The sequence below is a fragment of the Doryrhamphus excisus genome, chromosome 18 (genome assembly GCF_030265055.1).
Source record: "Doryrhamphus excisus isolate RoL2022-K1 chromosome 18, RoL_Dexc_1.0, whole genome shotgun sequence".
In the NCBI taxonomy this organism is placed as follows: Eukaryota; Metazoa; Chordata; class Actinopteri; order Syngnathiformes; family Syngnathidae; genus Doryrhamphus; species Doryrhamphus excisus.
The window spans coordinates 1,295,001-1,320,884 of NC_080483.1; the positions used below are offsets into that span (position 1 = coordinate 1,295,001).

A 25,884-nucleotide genomic window follows, 5' to 3' on the forward strand; every position below is an offset into this window, starting at 1 on the left:
CCTCTAGCGCAGGGGTGGGCAAACTACGGCCCGGGGGCCACATCCGGCCCGCCAAGTGCTTGAATATGGCCCGCCTGTTCTTTCCAAAGTATTTCATTTAAACTCAACATATAACCTGACATCATGGCTTGAGCCAACCTTTTGATGGTTGAAGTAGCTGGTTTATCAATTTCGTTATTTGATGTGGTCTGTTGTTTGCAAAATGCTCCTAAAAAAAGGGACACAAGCACATAATAATAATAATAAATATAAAAAATATATATTTTCCAATAATATTAAATAAATAATAATTATATCAATAATACAATCAATAAAATATTATTAATTATTACCATTAATAATATTAATTAATAATAATATTAAATTAAAAATAATTATTAATATTAATATATTAATTAATAATAGTACTAAATAAAAATAATTATTAAATAACAATAATAATCATTATTATACATTTAATTTCTAACACACTTTATATCAAATAAATAATTTCAAAGTGCACATATAGCAGATTGCATGACACTTTTACATGTAAAACGTGTGTGAAATAGACGTGTAAAAATTGACCGTTACGTGTAAAATATTATAGTCTGGCCCCCCCCCGTCAATGTTGTTAAATCAATGCGGCCCACAAGTCAAAAAGTTTGCCCAACCCTGGCCTAAAATGACCCAAATATCACCTCCTACTGTAAATATACAATATATACTATATCTACTCTATTTATAAATGGGATTACTTATGTACATACGTAAATATAAGGAGTGCACGCCTCTTTTCAGCATGCAAATTGCAAGTTGGCGTGATCTACCTTTATAACATACATATACAACATATGAAGAGCTTGCAACCAAAAGGTGCTAAATCCATTTAATTTTTTTTTTATTTTTAATTACGCACATATCAATCTATGTGGTCATCACGTCTATATTACAAATGAAAGAGCTATCAATATAGGTCATAAAAATGCATGCTATAAAAATCCTCCACACACCATGTATTTTATATATATTTTTTTATTATTATTTTTTTCGGATTTAGCGCCTTTTGGCTGAAATAAATTTGAAGTCACCTTTAACTTCTTCAATGGCATTGTTGTAAAAGAATGTAAGGTGCTTTAATGTGCTATGCTAATAAAATAATTACAATACAGAAGCCATTCTCAACATACAATACAAAATAATTATTATTAATTAAATGAATAAAAATTTTATTAAAAGCAGTTTAAACAATTTTGCAACTTGTCTTAAAATTTAGATCATTTAGATCTTTTTTTTTTTTTTTTTTTTTTTTTTTTTTACATCGTCACACAGCTGTAAAAAGAAAACTGTGAAACAAGTAACAAAGTACACAGTCATTCTCAACAAAAGTATTGGGACACGGTTTTGCACTAGAGTCCAGAATCTTGCATTGATATTCTTCATCGTCTCGCGGCCTTCTCATATCGAGACGACTCCTTTTGACATCTCGTTTTACACGACACACAAGTTCCGCCCTCACCGAAAATTTATGCTGCCCGCAGGCCCTGTCGAGGATGGGAGGACTGTGGAGGAAGCAGCACACCGTTTGGGTCAATGTCGGGGGTTTACACGCCGGTGTGTTCCTGCTACGGCGCACCGCCGCTATGTTTGGCCAAACTCCTGAAGACGTCTATGAAACACCGGCGACAGCGGCAGCACGTCCGCAAGGAGACCTCGATGACGGCGAGCGCTCTTAGAATACGACTGTACCTCCAAGCCCGACAGTATATGTTGCATTGACATAATTTATATTTTATGAGATGTTTTTGTTTTCATTGTGTGTGTCCAAAAAAAAAAAATACCTTCATGTTCCCGCGGACTTATACATATAAGTACACTTGCACAACTTAATACAGTAAAGCTCGGATATATCGGATTCAATTGTTCCCACTGGTTTTGTCCGATATAAGCGAAATCCGTTATATGCGTATACCGGAAAATGTCCGTTTTACGCATATATGGGATTTATATCCGGTATATGCGTAAATGGGATTTTATCCGTTATAAAAAGGCACTTCCTTGACTATGTTTCCAATGTACCTGGACGCGCAGGCAACGCTGCAAACGCTGCAAATGACGTCGTATAGCGGCCTGTCACCATTCGGATTCGAATCGGAGCGCCACGATGCGGCCATCCGATATACGCGAGGGAAATTTCATGGAAATGCATTGGAACGGGACTGGAGATTTTGTCCGAAATAGGCGAAATCCGTTATAAAAAATCTGATATATGCAATGAATTTTTATTGGAAATGCATTACAGAAAAATCGCTTCTTTTTTATCTGTCCGTTGTGAGCGAATTTCCGATATATCCCAGGTTTACTGTACCATCCATAATTTTAATTTATGGCAGTCATTTTTTCACCAATCTTATTCAAATGTGACACACAAGTGCTTTTCAGTCCCCCAATGGTTCCGCTCTAAATTGCGCAATGTTATTTCTACTGATGGTGTGAGACGATGAATTAAGGGTACATGTTTTGACAAATTTTCAGTCTTTTGGGTGCAGCGGTAGAGGAGGTAGAAGTCCTACTTTTCTCCATGTGGCAGTAAATAAGGGAACTTTTTAGAATCATACAAACCACAAATAAGCAAAAAAAAAAAACAAAAATAAGCATACAGTTCTCCCTCGCAATACTTAATAGTTAGCTACCTCACTATATCGCCTTTTTTGTTTTTGTATAGAAGTTAATAAATGATGGCTGTTCCGTGGAAAACTGGTTGGTTATTAGTTAAAGCATTTAAATACAAACGATCTTTAATATTCCGGTCATAAAGCCTTGCAACATTACATTGAAGTCATAAATAGGGATGTCCAATACCCCTTAATGTGTTGCCAATACCATACAGCATAAGAGTTGTTGTAAACAATAATATGTAGAATAATAATAAAGTGTTCCAAAAACATGCTAGGTTAATTGGCGACTCCAAATTGTCCATAGGTATGAATGTGAGTGTGAATGGTTGTTTGTCTATATGTGCCCTGTGATTGGCCGGCTCGCGTGAAGACAGCTGGGATAGACTCCAGCACCCCCGCTATCCTAGTGAGGATAATCGGTAGAAAATTAATAAATAATAAAGTGTACAGGTGACTATAGGCGTATTATTTCATGTCTAATGTTAAAAAAAAAACGTATTTAGAAAGTAAACAGATTTTTTTGCTAACATTTAATTAATTAATGTGGTCAGTTCAGGAACCAATTAACAGCCGGAGCTGATGTACCTAAAGAAGTGGCCCATCCAGGTATTATCAAATGCATTATTATTTATGATTGAACTGTCATGGGATCAATATTTGTTTGTTGAAGGTATAAAAAATACTGGTAAAACTGTGAACCTGCGAGTATTTGAGTGTAATATCATATGTGCACTTATGAGGGAATTATGACGTCACACCTAAACATCTACTAACATTAAAAGTAGATAATTTAAAAGAAAACACTCCATTGACGTGAGATTACCCATACTAAATAAAGGCGATATAAAAATGTATTGGTGCCATATTGGAAAAGATATCTACAATATCTAGGTATGTTTTTTTTTAAAAGTAAATATGATTAGCTTGTTGATGCTATCCAGTGTTGTGTCTCGTGTGACTAACTAGTTCTCCTAAATACTTGATTGACACCTGCACGTGGGCGTGTTGTGACGTCACTACGTGAGCGGAAATGTCTTTAAAGGAGTCACGGGGCCACAAACACACACACAAAGGCTCGAGGCTGAGGAGTTGAACACACGAGATGATCTGGACGGTTCTCCTGCTGGCTCATGTTGTACTTCTCTGCTTTCTGCTCACACACAGATCCAGGTTTGTTTCATTATTATGTTTCATTATTCAAAAATACACCTTTTTCGGTGTACCTTTTTGTAAAGTACGATGTGTTAGCTTCGTGATCCGATTCCCCGTCAGGTCCCAGGGTGAACCACCGTTAGACAAAGGCGCTATCCCGTGGCTGGGGCATGCCCTGGAGTTTGGGAAGGATGCAGCCAAGTTCTTGAGCCGAATGAAGCTAAAGCACGGAGACATCTTCACTGTGAGTACTTGACTCTCATACCAGGGGGCATCAAAGGCACAAAAGTCATTTTTAACCTGCAGAATACATACATTAAGGTTAGAAATGTGTTTGTATGAGTATTTTTATACAGAATTTGTGCTTATATAGTACAGTAAATAAAATAAATACTATTATTTTTATGGTATTTATTTTAACAAATAAATGTATTATTTATTCATTATAAATTATTTATTTTTAAATAAATAATATTGTTTTTATGGTATTTATTTTAACAAATAAATGTATTATTTATTATAAATAATTTATTTTTAAATAAATAATATTATTTTTATGGTATTTATTTTAACAAATAAATGTATTATTTATTATAAATAATTTATTTTTAAATAAATAATATTATTTTTATGGTATTTATTTTAACAAATAAATGTATTATTTATTATAAATTATTTATTTTTAAATAAATACTATTGTTTTTATGGTATTTATTTTAACAAATAAATGTATTATTTATGTATTATAAATTATTTATTTTTAAATTAATACTGTTGTTTTTATGGTATTTATTTTAACAAATAAATGTATTATTTATGTATTATAAATTATTTATTTTTAAATTAATACTGTTGTTTTTATGGTATTTATTTAGACAAAAACATTTATTATTTATTATAAATTAATTATTTTTAAATAAATACTATTGTTTTTATGTTATTTTTTTAACAAATAAATTTATTACTTATTGTAAATTATTTATTTTTAAATAAATACTGTTGTTTTTATGGTATTTATTTTAACAAATACATTTATTATTTATTATTAATTGTTTATTTTTAAATAAATACTATTGTATTTATGGTATTTATTTTAACAAATACATTTATTATAAATTATTTATTTTTAAATAAATACTATTGTTTTTATGGTAATTATTTTAACAAATAAATTTATTCTAAATCATTTATTTTTAAATAAATACTATTGTTTTTATGGTATTTATTTTAACAAATACATTTATTATTTATTTATTATAAATTATTTATTTTTAAATAAATACTATTGTTTTTATGGTATTTATTTTAACAAATACATTTATTATTTATTTATTATAAATTATTTATTTTTAAATAAATACTATTATTTGTATTGTATTTATTTTAACAAATACATTTATTATTTATTATGAATTATTTATTTTTAAATAAATACTATTGTTTTGTATGGTATCTATTTTAACAAATGTGTTATTTATTATAAATTATTTATTTTTAAAGAAATACAATTATTTGTATGGTTTTTATTTTAACAAATAAATGTATTATTTATTATAAATTATTTATTTTTAAATAAATACAATTATTTGTGTGGTTTTTATTTTAACAAATAAATGTATTATTCATTATAAATTATTTATTTTTAAATAAATACTATTGCTTTTATGGTATTCATTTTAACAAATACATTTATTATTTTTTATAAATTATTTATTTTTAAATAAATACTATAAGTTTTATGGTATTTATTTTAACAAAGAGCGACAGAATATAAAATATTAGGTTTAGTAAAGGTTAAAAATGACCATAATCTGTATATTCTGTATTTGAGTGAAATAAGCACACACATTTACGCGCTTGTGAAGCTTGGTGGGTAAATAAATACATGTGGAGGGTACTGAAATGTCTTAACATCCAATAATTTGAATTTGTAAGGTCTTAAACACGTACTAACACATAATATAACACATAAAGTCACTGTTTTGTAAATGTTTGGATTTTTGAGGACGCTGTAATCTAAACCACCCAAAACACAAGCAGCTGGCCTGTGCTGCCATTTGTACTTCTTCACCAGTATTCATGTGAATTGTCTTCATTGTGGTCTTAAATTTCACTTGACGCCCTGATTTAGCAAATGTAGTCACTAGGAAGGTGTGGTGGGCAGAATAATGGCAGAAGACAATAAACATAAAGCAATAACTGAAGAAAATCCACTGGTGTCATGTTTCCACTCACATTTCCTCATTGTTGTTAAGTCGCAATACACTCTTAACAGAGTCAATGAAATACCACAACATGTAATTACACACGCAAGGTGCATTTAAGGGTACACTATTAAGGAAATGTGGAGGAATAGAACCGTTACAACAAAATGAAGAGATCATGTGATGGTAAAATCACACATGACGAGTAGGAGGAAGTGAGACAGCATGGAGGAGTGTAGCGTGTAGAAGTTCACTTCCTAGTGGAAAATGTGTAAATAGTTCATGTTATATTGTTAAATATGTTATTTTGATGGGCGGCACGGCGGTCGAGTGGTTAGCATGCAGGAGACCAGGGTTCAATTCCACCCTCGGCCATCTCCGCCTCTCGACCGAAAAGAAAGAATGAAAAATAATAATAACAAAAAAAGGGCTGCACGGTGGCAAGTGGTTAGCGCACAGACCTCACAGCTAGGAGACCAATGTTCAATTCCACCCTCTGCCATCTCTGTGTGGAGTTTGCATGTTCTCACCGTGCATGCGTGGGTTTTCTCCGGGTACTCCGGTTTCCTCCCACATTCCAAAAACATGCTAGGTTAATTAGCCACTCCAAATTGTCCATAGGTATGAATGTGAGTGTGAATGGTTGTTTGTCTATATGTGCCCTGTGATTGGCTGGCCACCAGTCCAGGGTGTACCCCGCCTCTCTCGCCCAAAGACAGCTGGGATAGGCTCCAGCACGCCCGCGACCCTTGTGAGAAAAAGCGGTAGAAAATCAATGAATTAATATGAGAAAAATATAATAATAAAGTATTTTTTTTTAATAAATTCCATAAATTGTATGGAAATTATTACATTGGTGTATACAGATGAAGTGTCCAATTCAACTAGAAAATTAAGATGTATTATAAAAAAACAATTTTTTAATTATATTAAAAAAATAAAGAAAAAAACAAAAAATAAAATGACAATAAACAACAAATAAAAATCAATATATAATGATAAACTAGGCATAAATTATTAATCATTATTTTTGATTGTACATGTGTACCTAATGCAGTGGCCGGTTCTACATCCCTACAACAATTAACATATATTACATTGTTATTGGCCACCAGTCCAGGGTGTACCCCGCCTCTCGCCACAAGACAGCTGGGATAGGCTCCAGCACCTCCGCGACCCGCGTGAGAAAAAGGCGGTAAAAAATGAATGAATGATATTTTGATGCTTTTTGTGTTGTTATTTTAGCTGTTACAAAAGCAAAACAAATGTCAAAATGAAACTTAGGCTTGAAATATATCTTTTAACAAAAAGTTTGAAACTGATATTTACCTGAAACTTACCTTTATTCTACTGCTAATTACTCACGAAGGGAAAAAGGTAGAAACAATTTTTTTTTTCTGATTAAAGACCGGAGTCTAATCTTTCTTTTGGTAGGTTCCATGTCCAAATAAAAAAATTAATAAAAATGACTTCAATAAAAGTAAAAAAATAAAAAAATGACTGAAACAAAAGTGTAAATAATAGCTACACAAAAACTTAAATAAAAGAGTAAAAAAATTAACTAATATTGTTGAATTAGTTAAAATGAACTAAAACTAATGAATAATATTTAAATAAAAATACAAATGTCTTTAAATAAAAGCGAAAAAAAAACAACTACAACGCTTTAAACAAAAGTACAAATAATATAAAAATAACAATGATTTCAATAAAGCTGTAAAAAAATCAAAATAACTTAAAAATGGCCGCTTTTTTGAAAAATGGCTATGATTGAATGAGTTAATTTAACCAGTTGAGGGCTTGACTATGCTGGAGCCTATCCCAGTGACTATATGCGAGAGGCGGGGTCCGCCCCCCGGACTGGTCGCCAGCCAATCACAGAGCACAGAAGGCGTAAATATGCAAATGTCTGCCCAGGTGCGTGTTGCCGGTTGCTATGTGACCGTGTTGCTGGATCCTCACTCGTACGACCATGTGATCAACGACAGCGACTCGCTGGACTTTGAGCGCTACGCCGAGGTGCTCATGGAGAGAATCTTCAAGCTGCGTCTCCCGTGTCGTCATCAGCCCGCTCGGGCCAAAGCGCTGATGAAACGGTACGTTGGCGTCGTGTTCAATTCCTCTGAACACTTTCGCTGTTTTATTTTAATGAGGCTAAGTTCCTGCTCCCATCTCATGCTTGATTTTTTTCAAAAATATGTTTTTTGAGGAATACCTGGAATATTAAATGAAAAAAAAAATTCATTACAAAGATATTTCAAGAAAACAACCTGACCGGGTCATTTTTGACCCACTTATGGAAGGTTGGGGTAGTAACACAAAAACTAAAATTTCTTAAAATGTATAAAAGATAAGTTAAAATGTGAATGGCATGATATCAAAAATATGATTTTTGAGGAATACCTGGAATATGAAATGATAATTTTTAAATTACGAAGATATTTCAAGAAAACAACCTGACCGGGTCATTTTTGACTCACTTATGGAAGGTTGGGGTAGTAACACAAAAACTAAAATTTCTTAAAATGTATAAAAGATAAGTTAAAAATGTGAAATGCATGATATCAAAAACATGTTTTTTGAGGAATACCTGGAATATGAAATGATGAAAATTTTTTTTTTTGAATATATTTCAAGAAAACAACCTGACCGGGTCATTTTTGACCCACTTATGGAAGGTTGGGGTAGTAACACAAAAACTAAAATTTCTTAAAATGTATAAAAGGTAAATTTAAAAATGTGAACGGCATGATATCAAAAATAAGTTTTTTGAGGAATACCTGGAATATGAAATGATAATTTTTAAATTACGAAGATATTTCAAGAAAACAACCTGACCGGGTCATTTTTGACCCACTTATGGAAGGTTGGGGTAGTAACACAAAAACTAAAATTTCTTAAAATGTATAAAAGATAAGTTAAAATGTGAATGGCATGATATCAAAAATATGATTTTTGAGGAATACCTGGAATATGAAATGATAATTTTTAAATTACGAAGATATTTCAAGAAAACAACCTGACCGGGTCATTTTTGACCCACTTATGGAAGGTTGGGGTAGTAACACAAAAACTAAAATTTCTTAAAATTTATAAAAGATAAGTTAAAAATGTGAAATGCATGATATCAAAAACATGTTTTTTGAGGAATACCTGGAATATTAAATGATAAAAAAATTTCATTACGAAGATATTTCAAGAAAACAACCTGACCGGGTCATTTTTGACCCACTTATGGAAGGTTGTGGTAGTAACACAAAAACTAAAATGTCTTTAAAATGTATAAAAGATAAGTTAAAAATGTGAAATGCATGATATCAAAAATGTGTTTTTTGAGGAATACCTGGAATATTAAATGAAAAAAAAAATTCATTATGAAGATATTTCAAGAAAACAACCTGACCGGGTCATTTTTGACCCACTTATGGAAGGTTGGGGTAGTAACACAAAAACTAAAATTTCTTAAAATGTATAAAAGGTAAATTAAAAATGTGAACGGCATGATATCAAAAACATGTTTTTTGAGCAATACCTACGTTTTTAGCATTATTAGAGCCCTCTAGACACAAAATAGCACCCCTATTGTCACCTATAGCATCCCTTTACCTATTATAATTGACATAATAAGTGAAAATAAGCCATGTAAAACCTAAATAAGACTCATTCGCATGTGTCTTGCGGACAGGAAGTGACATGGGCGGGGTTAAGAGTTGAGTTTTAGCTTGAAGTGGTTTGGTTAATTGGTTATTATTGGTTAATTTTACAGTAAGTAATACAATTTAGTGTGACAAACATGCAAAAAAAAATAAAGAAAAAAAATGGAAGACTCTGGGCCCCCCCGCTATAAACGCGTGCCGTGTCGTCCGGGGTAAAATAAAGGTAGGGCAAAGTCAACAGGTGCAGCTCCATTATCGTACGAGTGACTCATTCCACTTTTTCACAACACCAATCAATCAAGACGTCCCGCCTTTTTGTCTGTCTTCGCCCCCTCTAAAACCTCTGCAGGCACTTCCTCGGAACCAATTTGGCCGCCCTAAACGGCACCATGGCGAGGCACCTGGAGGCCCTGCTGAAAGCCGAGATCCCTCCCGACCAGAAATACTGGACTCAGACCAGACTGTTTGACTTCTCGTATGGCGTTCTCTTCAAGTGAGTTTCTTTTCACGTCCCTCCCACGGGTTCACGCCTTGCGATGACGAAAGAAGATGGCGAGCGTGTTCTAAAGAAGAGCTGCTTACATACCAGCTAGCCTTGTTTTGCTACGTTTGTAAACAACGTAAGATAAACTGAGGTTGACTCCAACATGTTCTTTCCGCCCGCCAAACATCCCAAGTAAGCAAACACGACTTGTTGGAGGCATCTGGAACATGTTCAGGTGTGCAACACCAGGACGCCCCCATTGTGCGGGCGAGTGGAAAGAATTCCGATCCCAAGATTCCTGCATGTTCCCACTGTGTGTGTGTGTGTGTGTGTGTGTGCAGGGCGGGTTACCTGACGCTCTTTGGAGGAGAGCAGAATAACAACAGTGCCGACCCTTCCTGCGTTTACGAGGAGTACCGCAAGTTTGACCGTCTCCTCACCAAGCTAGCCAAAGGCACCTTGAAGCCAGGTAACCACTCAAAAAAAAAAACCGCAGCGCCAATTAACCCTTCGATGCACGAGTGACTGGACCCTAAGTGACTCGTCCATAAGTGGATCAAAAATCACCCATACTAGAATCAATGCCTTTTTTATGCCAATTTTGCCATTTTGGTAAGGAATAATAACTTGTATGATATTTAGTATTATATTTAGGATCACACAAGAATCATTTCATGTTAGAAACATCTTCATTTTTCACTTTTTTACATCTTTGAAAAAGAAAATTACCCCGTACAACAATAGAAAATGTGAGGATCCATTGTGTGTTGCATAAAGTTAAGTTAAAAATGTGAATGGCATAATATCAGAAATTTGATTTTTGAGGAATACCTGGAATATGAAATGATAAAAAATTGTCATTACGAGGATATTTCAAGAAAACAACCTGACCGGGTCATTTTTGACCCACTTATGGAAGTTTGGGGTAGTAACACAAAAACTAAAATTTATTAAAATGTATAAAAGATAAGTTAAAAATGTGAAATGCATGATATCAAAAACATGTTTTTTGAGGAATACCTGGAATATTAAATGGAAAAAAAAAAAATTCATTATGAAGATATTTCAAGAAAACAACCTGACCGGGTCATTTTTGACCCACTTATGCATGTAAGGGTTAACGAGGCGCCTAATTGGAGGCGTCAGCCGGCCCACTTTGTGCTTGTGAGTCATGGAAGGGAGGTTACGCAATGCTTGCGCTTTGGTGCAATATTTGTTTTGTGTTGCCATCGTGACATTCCTTACCTCATGTAGTCGCTGGCCACTACATTAGGTACACTGGTGCATTATACACAGAATATATGGGAAATATTCAACACATAACAATAACAATAACTAGAAAATTCCCGCGGAAATTTTGATGGACTGGCCACCTGTGCTGTGAACCTCGGGCCCGGTGCGCCAACGGCTACCGCGGTAGCACCTAGCAAGAAAGCCTCAAGTACGGAAAAGGTTGATGCAGTCCCATAGTGTCCCCACATCATGCCAAGTGTGTATTTGCCTTTAAACATGAGTAAATTAGCTAAAATGCTAACATGCTAACGGCTACCGTGCTAACATGTAGCAAAACAGCCTCAGGTCCTGAAAAGTTTGGGGCAGTCCTACAGTGTCCCCACATCATGCCATGTGTGTATTTTCCTTTAGACATGAGTAAATTAGCTAAAATGCTAACATGCTAACAGTCATCATGCTAGCACCTAGCAAGAGAGCCTGAAGTTTAGAAAGTGCCAAGGTTGTCCTATAACCTCCCTACATCATGCCATGTGTGTATTTGCCTTTAGACATGAGTAAATTAGCTTAAATGCTAACATGCTAACGGCTACCATGCTAGCACCTAGCAAGAGGGTTTCAAGTTTAGAAAGTGCCAAGGTAGTCCTATAACTTCCCTACATCGTGCCATGTGTGTATTTGCCTTTAGACATGAGTAAATTAGCTTAAATGCTAACATGCTAACGGCTACCATGCTAGCTCCTAGCAAGACTACTACTACTGCAAGTAGCAGTCTATGGGCTGGCTACTGAGCCAGTCCATAATAAAGAACCCACCATGCAAACATGGTGCAAACATGCAAACTCCACACAGAGATGGCCGAGGGCGGAATTGAACCCTGGTCTCCTAGCTGTGAGGTCTGTGCGCTAACCACTCGTCCACCGTGCCGCCCTGACAAAATATTAAGTTTTTTTTAATCAAAAATTATTACAGTGGTCCCTCGTTCATCGTTATTAATTGGTTCCAGACCCGACCGTGATAAGTAGTATTCAATAAACTGAATATTTTCGTCAGGCTTTACCATTATTAGAGCACATGAAAGACACAAAATGACACCCCATAGTCACCTTTGCGCTCCTATTATTCATTGTTTACATCACATTGCGCAAGCTAAGGGACATCAGATATGGCCACCACTGGTTGGGTCCTCCAATTTACTTATTCTAAACTTAAGAAAGTTCATCAAACGGACTGGAAATGAAGGACAAAGACGCCAATTAAAAACCACTTCCACACTGAATGAGAGGAGAGCTTTTTTCCCACTAAAAATATTGAAATATTGCCGTGACTTGCACTTGAACAGAGGAGAGGAGGGCAGCCCAGGGTGTTCGTCACAGGCTGTGGGAACTTCTGGGCCGGGTGGGTCAGACGGCGGACTCGGACTCCAAGCGGTGGCTTCACGGCTACAGGCGACTTCTGCAGCAGGACGGAGCGGACGAGGAGACGCAGAGGCGGGCCGTACTGATGCAACTGTGGGCCACACAGGTGAGTGGCGGGTTGGGACGGGGGCGGGGGGTAGGTGGGCGGTGATAAGCACAAATGCGATACTTAATGTTGACACACGAGGCCGCTGTTGACTTGCTACTTTGATGCAGAGGTTGAAGTACAAGTCCACATTATTAATTATGAATTATGAATAATTACCGTGTGTGTTTTGAAGTGAAGTCCTGGTCATGTGACTCACTCCATGTTGCCTACGGCCCTGCTGGAGGCCTTCTCGGTATGCGACGTGTTAATTCACGCTGCAGGCTTTCTTACTCATCGTTTTGTTCCGCACTCGCCAACTTTTGAATCGCAACTTTTCAGTGGCGCTGAGTCACACGCCGGAGAAACGTGCAGACGCTTTTATCAGAATGTCATTTAAACTGTGTTTTTTTCCGAGCACCTCGAACGTCACACAGTGCTCCCGTTTGCCTTTGCCAAACAATCACCTGCGCTGTCGCCACGCAACACACGGTGTCCACGGTCAACTGTTCTCTGTGGTTTGCTCTCAGGGGAACGTCGGCCCTGCCGCCTTTTGGCTTTTGGGATTCTTGCTGACCAATCCCGAGGCGATGGCTGCAGTGAGGAGGGAGTTCAAGAAGATCCCATGCGTGGAAGCATCAGGAGCTTCCTGCCTCAACTCTCCCGGGAACACTCCTGTCTTTGGTGGGTGAACGTCCTCGTTTGGCACATATAGACAAACAACCATTCACACTCACATTCATACCTATGGAGAATCAAAATAGTAGTCATGCCAAAATGTTGTGTTGCTGCTGGATGTTCACAGTATCCGAGTCATACTTTCATGGGGGTGCTGGAGCCTATCCCAGCTGTCTTAGGGCGAGAGGCTTGGTACACCCTGGACTGGTGGCCAGCCAATCACAGGGCACATATAGACAAACAACCATTCACACTCACATTCATACCTATGGACAATTTGGAGTGGCTAATTAACCTAGCATGTTTTTTTTGGAATGTGGGAGGAAACCGGAGTACCCGGAGAAAACCCACGCATGCACGGGGAGAACATGCAAACTCCACACAGAGATGGCCGAGGGTGGAATTGAACTCGGGTCTCCTAGCTGTGAGGTCTGCACGCTAACCACCTGGCCACTGTGCAGCCCTGGTTCAGTATATTTTTCATCAAAATAGTAGTCATGCCAAAATGTTGTGTTGCTGCTGGATGTTCACAGTATCCGAGTGATACTTTCATGGGGGTGCTGGAGCCTATCCCAGCTGTCTTTGGGCGTGAGGTGGGGTACATATAGACAAACAACCATTCACACTCACATTCATACCTATGGACAATTTGGAGTGGCTAATTAACCTAGCATGTTTTTTTTTGGACTATGGGAGAAAACCAGAGTACCCTGAGAAAACCCACGCATGCACGGGGAGAACATGCAAACTCCACACAGAGATGGCCGAGGGTGGAATTGAACTCGGGTCTCCTAGCTGTGAAGCCCTGGTTCAGTATATTTTTCATCAAAATAGTAGTCATGCCAAAATGTTGTGTTGCTGCTGGATGTTCACAGTATCCGAGTGATACTTTCATGGGGGTGCTGGAGCCTATCCCAGCTGTCTTCGGGGAAAGAGGCGGGGTACACCCTGGACTGGTGGCCAGCCAATCACAGGGCACATATAGACAAACAACCATTCACACTCACATTCATACCTGTGGCTAATTAACCTAGCATGTTTTTTTTGGAATGTGGGAGGAAACCGGAGTACCCGGAGAAAACCCACACATGTCGGAGAACATGCAAACTCCACACAGACATAGCCGAGGGAATTGAACCCTGGTCTCCTAGCTGTGAGGTCTGTGCGCTAACCACTCGACCACCGTGCCGCCATTAATAATTTATTAAAAATGAAAAACAAAAAGCTTTCCCAAAAGCTTCTAAAATATACTTTTAAAGAGCACCTTTAAAAGACAGTTTTAACGTTTTTGTGTCGCTCGTTTTGGTAGTCCCTCTCCTTGGGCGAGGTGACCAAGATGGCGGCTATTGAGGATGGCGAGTGTAGCGTGTTAGCTTCTTCTCAGGGCGCTAAACCAGATGGAACGTGTTTGGTTCTTTATTCCAGACAGCGCCTTGGAGGAGACACTGAGACTCACCGCCGCCCCCTTCATCACCAGGGAGGTACTGCAGGCGAAGACGGTTAAAATGGCCAACGGTCAGGAGTACCAACTACGGAAAGGAGACCGGGTGTGCTTGTTCCCGTTCACCAGCCCTCAAATGGACCCCGACGTTCACCCAGAGCCGCAGGTTTGTTTACTATTAAATTCATTTTTCCCCATGAAAATTCCAGACAAAACACCTAATAATTATGATTTATTTTGCTAATTAATTTACAATTAAATTCATTTTCCCCATGAAAATTCCAGACAAAACACCCAATAATGATATGATTTATTTTGCTAATTTATTTACAATTAAATTCATTTTTCCCCATGAAAATTCCAGACAAAACACCTAATAATTATGATTTATTTTGCTAATTAATTTACAATTAAATTCATTTTTCCCCATGAAAATTCCAGACAAAACACCTAATAATTATGATTTATTTTGCTAATTTAGTTACAATTAAATTCATTTTTCCCCGTTAAAATTCCAGACAAAACACCTAATAATTATGATTTATTTTTCTAATTTATTTACAATTAAATTCATTTTTCCCCATAAAAATTCCACACAAAACACCTAATAATTATGATTTATTTTGCTAATTTATTTATTATTTATTAATTTATTATTTATTATACAATTATTTATTTACTTTATTTATTTATAATAATATTATCTATAATATTATTATTATTATTATTATTATTATAAATGGACCCCGACATTCACCCAGAGCCGCAGGTTTGTCCTCCTGTGCCCGTTTGTGTCATCAGAATCTGTTTGGGGGGGGGGGACGAATGGGCGCCCACACAAATCTTCGGCTGCTATTCCCCAATAAGTCAACAGAACGTCGCTGAGGGATTAGCTTTGGAACATTAGCACCGCTAATTAGCGTGTGAAGGACACGTCAAGGTGGCTATAGAACTTTAAAACGGACGTACTCAAGGACAAAAGGCAGGCGCCGATGAATAAATCCGACATGTTTGCAGAAGTTCCAGTTTGACCGCTTCCTGAATGAAGACGGATCCTCCAAAAGGGATTTTTATAAGGGCGGGCGGCGGCTGACATATTACACCATGCCATGGGGGGCGGGGACCAACGGCTGCGTGGGAAAGCACTTTGCCATCAATACCATCAGACAGTGAGTGCCCCGGAATTAGCGCAGCTTTATCAGAAATCTGTGCATCCTCATCGTCTCTCTCCTTATCGCCCTTCAGGTTTGTTTACTTGCTGTTGAATATGGATTTGGAATTATGTGACCTAAACGCTCCGATGCCGGAGATAAACGCCAGTCGTTACGGATTCGGGATGCTCCAACCACAAGGGGACTTGTTGGTGCGCTTTAAAGGCGGGACCGCGCACTAAGCTCTTTCACAGAAGGTCTTATTTATTTCCACGTTGTTGTATAAAAGCCTTTTTACTTTTTTTATTCCTTATTTAAAAATAAAACAGTACATTCATAACATCACGTCTTTTATTGTTTTATTGGTGTGCAGTCGTCCATTACGTCACAGCTTCACTTTGTCGCAGTTTTTACAAAATATATTTATTCATAAATCATCCTTTTTTTGCGGTGGTTTGTCATTTTTGCTAATTTATGTCAAATAAAAAATTTGGATATGTTTTTTTAGCAAATTTATTTACTATTAAAATAATTTTCCTAATGAAAATTCTAGACAAAACACCCAATAATTATGTGATTTATTTTTCTAATTTATTTACAATTAAATTCATTTTTCCCCATGAACATTCCAGACAAAACACCTAATAATTATGATTTATTTTGCTATTTTATTTACAATTAAATTCATTTTTCCCCATGAAAATTCCAGACAAAACACCTAATAATTATGATTTATTATGCTAATTTATTTACAATTAAATCTATTTTTCCCCATGAAAATTCTAGACAAAACACCCCATAATGATATGATTTATTTTTCTAATTTATTTACAATTAAATTCATTTTTCCCCATGAAAATTCCAGACAAAACACCTAATAATTATGATTTATTTTGCTAATTTATTTACAATTAAATTCATTTTTCCCTATGAAATTTCCAGACAAAACACCTAATAATTATGATTTATTTTGCTAATTTATTTACAATTAAATTCATTTTTCCCCATGAAAATTCCAGACAAAACACCTAATAATTGTGATTTATTTTGCTAATTTATTTACAATTAAATTCATTTTTCCCCATGAAAATTCTAGACAAAACACCCAATAATGATATGGTTTATTTTTCTAATTTATTTACAATTAAATAAAATTTTTCCCCATGAAAATTCCAGACAAAACAACTAATAATTATGATTTATTTTTCTAATTTATTTACAATTAAATTAATTTTTCCCCATGAAAATTCCAGACAAAACACCTAATAATTATGATTTATTTTGCTAATTTATTTACAATTAAATTAATTTTTCCCTATGAAAATTCTAAACAAAACACCCAATAATGATATGATTTATTTTTCTAATTTATTTACAATTAAATTATATTTTCCCCATGAAAATTCCAGACAAAACACCTAATAATTCAGATTTATTTTGCTAATTTATTTACAATTAAATTCATTTTTCCCCATGAAAATTCCAGACAAAACACCTAATAATTCAGATTTATTTTGCTAATTTATTTACAATTAAATTCATTTTTCCCCATGAAAATTCCAGACAAAACACCTAATAATTCAGATTTATTTTGCTAATTTATTTACAATTAAATTAATTTTTCCCCATGAAAATTCCAGACAAAACACCTAATAATTATGATTTATTTTGCTAATTTATTTACAATTTAATTCATTTTTCCCCATGAAAATTCCAGCCAAAACACCCAATAATGATATGATTTATTCTTCTAATTTATTTACAATTAAATTATTTTTTCTCCCTGAAAATTCCAGACAAAACACCTAATAATTCAGATTTATTTTGCTAATTTATTTACAATTAAATAATTTTTTCCCCATGAAAATTCTAGACAAAACACCCAATAATTATGATTTATTTTTCTAATTTATTTACAATTAAATTCATTTTTCCCCATGAAAATTCCATACAAAACACCTAATAATTATGATTTATTTTGCAAATTTATTTACAATTAAATTCATTTTTCCCCATGAAGATTCCAGACAAAACACCTAATAATTATGATTTTTTTTGCTAATTTTTTACAATTAAATTCATTTTTCCCTGTGAAAATTCTAAACAAAACACTCAATAGTTATATATTTTTTGCAAATTTATTTACAATTATGAAGCAAAACAAATCCAATGTACACAAAACGCTTTCACTTTTTACACATTTTCTTCAATGACAGTATGATTTGACAAAATGTATTTTCCCCATAATTTATTAAAAACATCAAAATGACAGGTAGACAGAGAACTTAGTTTTTCACATTTTTGTCTGATAACATATTATTAAAAATTTGCATTTAAATTCCAAAATGGAATACATTAATTTTTTTCATGAAAGCTTTACACAAAACATATTTTTAAAAAACTTTTTTGCTGATTTAATAAAACATAGCAAAATAAGACGTAAACAATGTCCTTTCATTGTTTCATATTTTGTTATATGACAGCATCATTCCAAAATTTAATCAATTTATTATAAGCACTACATTTTGGACTTTTGCTTTCCATTTTTGGGACGACATGGAAGCATTTGTCCCACAAAGTTTGCCGAAAATTCTCCTCCAGACCCTGCAGTTTCTTTAAAAAATGGTAAATATTTCAATATTCAAGGACACATTCTTTCATAACAGGAAATCTGTCTCATTTCGGAGTGGCCTTTTACTGTGGCCAGCTCCTCGGCAGTACCTGTGAAATAGCCATGCTGTCTAATCTGATTCTTGACATGTCACACCTGTCAGGTGAATCCATTATAACAGCAAAGGAGGTCATTTTTGTTGTTGTTTTTTTCTCTTGTTAAAAGCAAAACAGCGCCATCTGGTGGGCGTGGGTCTCCTAGGAAGCCACGCAGCGCATCCATGCTGGCACAGTGAGGGTTAAAACTCTGCCAGGGGAGCCTCAGAGAAGTAAAGCCGGGCAGCAGCAGCAGCATCCACTCAGTCGGTCCACTCTCCCAGCCCGGATGGAGCACAGTCTGCGGTCCTGAGGAGGAAGGTACCGAGCCTAGGGTCTTCTACTTGTTGATTCGCAGCAGAGTGGGAGTGGGAGGAGGAGGAGGAGGAGGAGGGGGTACGCACTGGACGTGACGTGTTGGTAGGAAAAAGAAGAGAGGAGCGTTAGATTGCATTACCTTTCTATCCTGTCTCCACGCCGCCCACGATGCCTTCATCAGACCCTCAGCTCAGGGCGGGAGATCCGGACGGGTTGGCAACCTTTGGCCACCTTTGACGCGGGTGTCAGTGGGAGGAAGGAAGATGTCCCACTTCCGTGACATACAGGAGGCACGTATGTACACATATTTCTCTTTTCTTACATTTACGTTTTTTTTTTTTTGTCAGGGTTTTTTTTATGATCAGGATTATGTTTATATTATTATTATTATTATTATTATTATTATTATTATTATTATTATTATTATTATTATTATTATTATTATTATTATTATTATTATTATTATTATTATTATTATTATTATTATTATTATTATTATTATTATTATTATTATTATTATTATTATTATTATTATCAGATTTTATGATCTGCAAATCTTTGCTCAACTTTATTCGTGTTATTATTGAAAAGTCCTGCTAGGATGCTTGGTGGGGTTTTAGTGACACTTTCAGCAACAGTGGCATTGGACAGCGACTTCAGCACTGGACAGCTCACATTATGACACAAACAATAATAATGAAGAATAAAGAAATGGGACACTATGGAGGACATGATGGCATCAATGTGCTTCATTGTGTCCAAAAAGGTGAATTTAACAGCAGGTGTGCGTACAAACACGCATTAACACTCAGGTAACGCAGAGTACAGGTAAGTCTAGCCCCGCCTCCTCCGCCCCTGTCAGCAGGAACATCGGATGTGCGTCTTAAAGCAGATTAAAATATCTATTCTGTTCGCTGATGAGTGGATAAACCACCTGACATTGTGGCTGTAGGACACGCAAGCGGACCTTCTCCCCACCCGGAAAAGGAACGGAATACTCGGATGGGATAAAGTCGACATTAAACGACAACTATAGCAATGATATCATTCATGAATTCATTCATTTCCTCCTTATTTAATGACTACCACCATGTCTGATATCATTCATGAATTCATTCATTTCCTCCTTATTTAATGACTACCGAGGTGTCTGATATCATTCATGAATTCATTCATTTCCTCCTTATTTAATGACTACCACCACGTCTGATATCATTCATGAATTCATTCATTTCCTCCTTATTTAACGACTACCAAGGTGTCTGTGTCCATGAATGAGACACCGACACCAATACTGATATGGATACCGGTATCGATACAGACACCGATACCGACATTGATACTGATACAGATTCTGACACAGACACTAATATCGATACTGATACCGACATCAAACTGATACAGATTCTGACACAGACACTAATATCGATACTGATACCGACATCAAACTGATACAGATTCTGACACTGCCACAGACACCAATATCGATACCGATATCATTATCGATACTGATACCGACATCAAACTGATACAGATTCTGACACGGCCACAGACACCAATATCGATTCCGATACCGATATCATTATCGATACCGATACCGACATTGATACTGATACAGATTCTGACAGTGACACAGACACCGATATTGATACTGACACCGATATAATTATTGATACTGATACCGACACCGATACCGACATCAATACTGTTCTTTATTTAAGGACTAACGCGGTGTCTGATATCATTCATTAATTAATTCATTTCCTCCTTATTTAACGACTACCGCCGTGTCTGATATCATTCATGAATTCATTCATTTCCTCCTTATTTAACGACTACCGAGGTGTCTGATATCATTCATGAATTCATTCATTTCCTCCTTATTTAATGTGTCTGTGTCCATGAATGAGACACCGACACCAATACTGATATGGATATCGGTATCGATACAGACACCGATACCAACATTGATACTGAATCAGATTCTGACACTGACACAGACACTAATATCGATACTGATACCGACATCAAACTGATACAGATTCTGCCACTGCCACAGACACCAATATCGATACCGATATCAGTATCGATACTGATACCGCCACTGATACCGACATCGATACTGATACAGATTCTGACAGTGACACAGACACCGATATTGATACTGACACCGATATAATTATTGATACTGATACCGACACCGATACCGACATCAATACTGATCTTTATTTAAGGACTACCGCGGTGTCTGATATCATTCATTAATTCATTCATTTCCTCCTTATTTAACGACTACCGCAGTGTCTGATATCAATCATGAATTCATTCATTTCCTCCTTATTTAACGACTACCGCCGTGTCTGATATCATTAATTCATTCATTTCCTCCTTATTTAATGACTACCACAGTGTCTGATATCATCCATGAAGTAATTAATTTCCTCCTTATTTAACGACTACCGCCGTGTCTGATATCATTCATGAATTCATTCATTTCCTCCTTATTTAATGACTACTGAGGTGTCTGATATCATTCATGAATTCATTTATTTCCTCCTTATTTAATGACTACCACCGTGTCTGATATCATAAGTGAATTCATTCATTTCCCTGTTAGTTAATGACTACTGCGGTGTCTGATATCATTCATGAATTCATTCATTTCCTCCTTATTTAACGACTACCGCCGTGTCTGATATCATTCATGAATTCATTCATTTCCTCCTTATTTAACGACTACCGTCGTGTCTGATATCATAAGTGAATTCATTCATTTCCTCTTTATTGAATGATTACCGCCGTATCTGATATCATTCATGAATTCATTTATTTCCTCCTTATTTAATGACTATCGCCGTGTCTGATATCATTCATGAATTCATTCATTTCCTCCTTATTTAATGACTACCACCATTTGGCAATAGATGCTGATACCACAGTGTCTGATATCACAAATCCTGAATTCATTATTTTATTATTGTTTAATGAATACCATATAGTGTCTGATATCACAAATTCTCCATCCATCCATCCGTACGTTTTCTATGCCGCTTATCCTCACTAAGGTGACGGGGGTATGCTAGAGCCTACCCCAGCTGACTTGGGTCTATTTTTTTGGATTTTTTCGGAATACCACAGTGTCTGATATCGTTTATTTATGTTATTATGTTTATTTATGTTATTTATGTAATATTTATGTTCCTTAATATTAGCATGTTGTTAGCATGTTGAAACCCAAAGAAACCATGACTCTATTTGTCTTTTTGTAGACCAAGGAGAAGAGCCCAGACCCCGATGAGGTCCCCCAAAGGACCACGTCTTCTTAATCCCCACCGCAGCTCACCATCCAGGCTTTTGCACAAGTGAAAGATGATCAAAACCGCGTCCACGTCGGCCGTCACGCTGCCGCCGGACACGATGGAGATCATCCGAAGCAAGCACACCCGCCGAGTGAGACTCAATGTCGGGGGTCTCCTCCACGAAGTCCTGTGGAGGACTCTGGACCGACTGCCCCGTACCCGACTTGGCAAACTCCGGGACTGCAACACGCACGACTCCATCATGGAGATCTGCGATGACTACAGCTTGGACAGCAACGAGTACTTCTTCGACAGACACCCCGGCGCCTTCACGTCCATCCTCAACTTCTACCGCACCGGGAAGCTGCACATGATGGAGGAGATGTGCGCCCTGTCCTTCAGCCAAGAGCTGGACTTCTGGGGCATCGACGAAATCTACCTGGAATCCTGCTGCCAGGCCAGGTATCACCAGAAGAAGGAGCAGATGAACGAAGAGCTGAAGAGGGAGGCGGAGAACATGAGGGAGAGGGAAGGTGAGGAGTTTACCACCACGTGCTGCTCGGAAAAGCGGAAGAAACTTTGGGACCTCTTGGAGAAACCCAGCTCGTCGTTTGCTGCCAAGGTACAGTCCAAGTTATGGTATACACACAACGTATACACACAACATATACACACATTACACACTTCATTGGGCATTTTGTAACCAAAACACCCAGTTTTCTGTGCCCAATCACAGGGCACATATAGACAAACAACCATTCACACTCACATTCATACCTATGGACAATTTGGAGTGGCTAATTAACCTAGCATGTTTTTGGAATGTGGGAGGAAACCGGAGTACCCGGAGAAAACCCACGCATGCACGGGGAGAACATGCAAACTCCACACAGAGATGGCCGAGGGTGGAATTGAACCCTGGTCTCCTAGCTGTGAGGTCTGTGCGCTAACCACTTGTCCACTGTGCAGCCCTTTTTGTTATTATTATTTTTCATTCTTTCTTTTCGGTTGAGAGGCGGGGTACACCCTGGACTGGTGGCCAGCCAATCACAGGGCACATATAGACAAACAACCATTCACACTCACATTCATACCTATGGACAATTTGGAGTCGCTAATTAACCTAGCATGTTTTTAGAATGTGGGAGGAAACCGGAGTACCGTAGGAGTAAAATGCAAACTCCACATGCAAACTCCACACAGAGATGGCCGAGAGTGGAATTGAACCCTGGTCTCCTAGCCGTGAGGTCTGTGCGATAACCACTTCTCCGCTGTGCAGTCCTTTTTTTAATTATTATTTTTCATTCATTCATTCTTTCTTTTTGTTCGAGAGGCGGGGTACACCCTGGACTGGTGGCCAGCCAATCACAGGGCACATATAGACAAACAACCATTCACACTCACATTCATACCTATGGACAATTTGGAGTCGCTAATTAACCTAGCGTGTTTTTGGAATGTGGGAGGAAACCGGAGTACCCGGAGAAAACCCACGCATGCACGGGGAGAACATGCAAACTCCACACAGAGATGGCCGAGGGTGGAATTGAACCCTGGTCCCCTAGCCGTGAGGTCTGCGCGCTAACCACTCGACCGCCGTGCAGCCGTTTTTTTGTTATTGTTATTTTTCATTCATTCGTTCTTTCTTTTCGTTTGAGAGGCGGGGTACACCCTGGACTGGTGGCCAGCCAATCACAGGGCACATATATTCAAACAACCATTCACACTCACATTCATACCTATGGACAATTTGGAGTGGCTAATTAACCTAGCATGTTTTTGGAATGTGGGAGGAAACCGGAAATGCAAACTCCACATGCAAACTCCACATAGAGATGGCCGAGAGTGGAATTGAACCCTGGTCTCCTAGCCGTGAGGGCTGTGCGCTAACCACTCGACCGCCGTGCAGCCCGTTTTTTGTTATTATTATTTTTCATTCATTCATTCATTCTTTCTTTTTGTTTGAGAGGCGGGGTTCACCCTGGACTGGTGGCCAGCCAATCACAGGGCACATATAGACAAACAACCATTCACACTCACATTCATACCTATGGACAATTTGGAGTGGCTAATTAACCTAGAATGTTTTAGGAATGTGGGAGGAAACCGGAAATGCAAACTCCACATGCAAACTCCACACAGAGATGGCCGAGAGTGGAATTGAACCCTGGTCTCCTAGCCGTGAGGTCTGTGCGATAACCACTCCTCCACCGTGCAGCCCTTTTTTTAATTATTATTTTTCATTCATTTATTCTTTCTTTTTGTTAGAGAGGCGGGGTACACCCTGGACTGGTGGCCAGCCAATCCCAGGGCACATATCGACAAACAACCATTCACACTCACATTCATACCTATGGACAATTTGGAGTGGCTAATTAACCTAGCATGTTTTTGGAATGTGGGAGGAAACCGGAAATGCAAACTCCACATGCAAACTCCACACAGAGATGGCCGAGGGTGGAATTGAACCCTGGTCTCCTAGCCGTGAGGTCTGCGCGCTAACCACTCAACCGCCGTGCAGCCCTTTTTTTTGTTATTATTATTTTTCATTCTTTCTTTTCGGTCGAGAGGCAGGGTACACCCTGGACTGGTGGCCAGCCAATCACAGGGCACATATAGACAAACAACCATTCACACTCACATTCATACCTATGGACAATTTGGAGTCGCTAATTTACCTAGCGTGTTTTTGGAATGACGGAGGAAACCGGAAATGCAAACTCCACATGCAAACTCCACACAGAGATGGCCGAGAGTGGAATTGAACCCTGGTCTCCTAGCCGTGAGGGCTGTGCGCTAACCACTCGACCGCCGTGCAGCCCTTTTTTGTTATTATTATTTTTCATTCATTCATTCTTTCTTTTCGGTCGAGAGGCGGGGTACACCCTGGACTGGTGGACAGCCAATCACAGGGCACATATAGACAAACAACCATTCACACTCACATTCATACCTATGGACAATTTGGAGTGGCTAATTAACCTAGCATGTTTTTGGAATGTGGGAGGAAACCGGAGTACCGTAGGAGTAAAATGCAAACTCCACATGCAAACTCCACACAGAGATTGCAGAGAGTGGAATTGAACCCTGGTCTCCTAGCCGTGAGGGCTGTGCGCTAACCACTCCACCGCCGTGCAGTCCTTTTTTTTATTATTATTTTTCATTCATTCATTCTTTCTTTTTGTTAGAGAGGCGGGGTACACCCTGGACTGGTGGCCAGCCAATCACAGGGCACATATAGACAAACAACCATTCACACTCACATTCATACCTATGGACAATTTGGAGTGGCTAATTAACCTAGCGTGTTTTTGGAATGTGGGAGGAAACCGGAAATGCAAAGTCCACATGCAAACTCCACACGGAGATGGCCGAGGGTGGAATTGAACCCTGGTCTCCTAGCCG

The 25,884-nt window shown here is 37.5% G+C and overlaps 3 protein-coding genes across 5 annotated transcripts in view; all 3 read left to right on the forward strand.

The window, feature by feature from the left end:
• The window catches only part of thumpd3 (THUMP domain containing 3), a 14,497-nt gene extending 12,453 nt beyond the window's left edge, over positions 1–2,044 (forward strand). For both annotated transcript variants that reach the window (XM_058055203.1, XM_058055204.1), the window contains exon 10: positions 1,521–2,044. In XM_058055203.1, coding sequence (XP_057911186.1) covers positions 1,521–1,715 — 195 coding nt within the window. In that variant the 3' untranslated portion in view covers positions 1,716–2,044. The remainder of the gene's footprint in view (positions 1–1,520) is intronic.
• Positions 2,045–3,575: 1,531 nt separating this feature from the next.
• Positions 3,576–16,496, forward strand: LOC131106286 (prostacyclin synthase-like). Its single transcript, XM_058055202.1, has 10 exons — positions 3,576–3,827; positions 3,930–4,053; positions 7,931–8,109; positions 10,019–10,162; positions 10,495–10,622; positions 12,726–12,907; positions 13,417–13,570; positions 14,990–15,171; positions 16,023–16,174; positions 16,251–16,496. Exons 1-10 carry the CDS (start codon positions 3,760–3,762, stop codon positions 16,396–16,398), a joined length of 1,461 nt encoding a protein of 486 aa, XP_057911185.1. The 5' UTR covers positions 3,576–3,759; the 3' UTR covers positions 16,399–16,496.
• A 2,497-nt stretch (positions 16,497–18,993) lies between these two features.
• LOC131105854 (potassium voltage-gated channel subfamily B member 1-like) overlaps positions 18,994–25,884 on the forward strand; it is a 62,396-nt gene continuing 55,505 nt past the window's right edge. Inside the window, exons 1-2 of one of the 2 annotated variants that reach the window (XM_058054272.1) lie at positions 18,994–19,474; positions 22,450–23,101. In XM_058054272.1, coding sequence (XP_057910255.1) covers positions 22,550–23,101 — 552 coding nt within the window. In that variant the 5' untranslated portion in view covers positions 18,994–19,474; positions 22,450–22,549. The remainder of the gene's footprint in view (positions 19,475–22,449; positions 23,102–25,884) is intronic. The other variant, XM_058054273.1, reaches the window with a different exon arrangement.

Bases quoted from the DNA above. Each gene is read 5' to 3' on its own strand.
- LOC131106286 (XM_058055202.1), top strand. From the start codon at position 3,760: ATGATCTGGACGGTTCTCCTGCTGGCTCATGTTGTACTTCTCTGCTTT. The intron at 3,828-3,929 runs GTTTGTTTCATT...ATTCCCCGTCAG, and splicing joins CTGCTCACACACAGATCCAG to GTCCCAGGGTGAACCACCGT. The intron at 13,571-14,989 runs GTGGGTGAACGT...TCTTTATTCCAG, and splicing joins CGGGAACACTCCTGTCTTTG to ACAGCGCCTTGGAGGAGACA.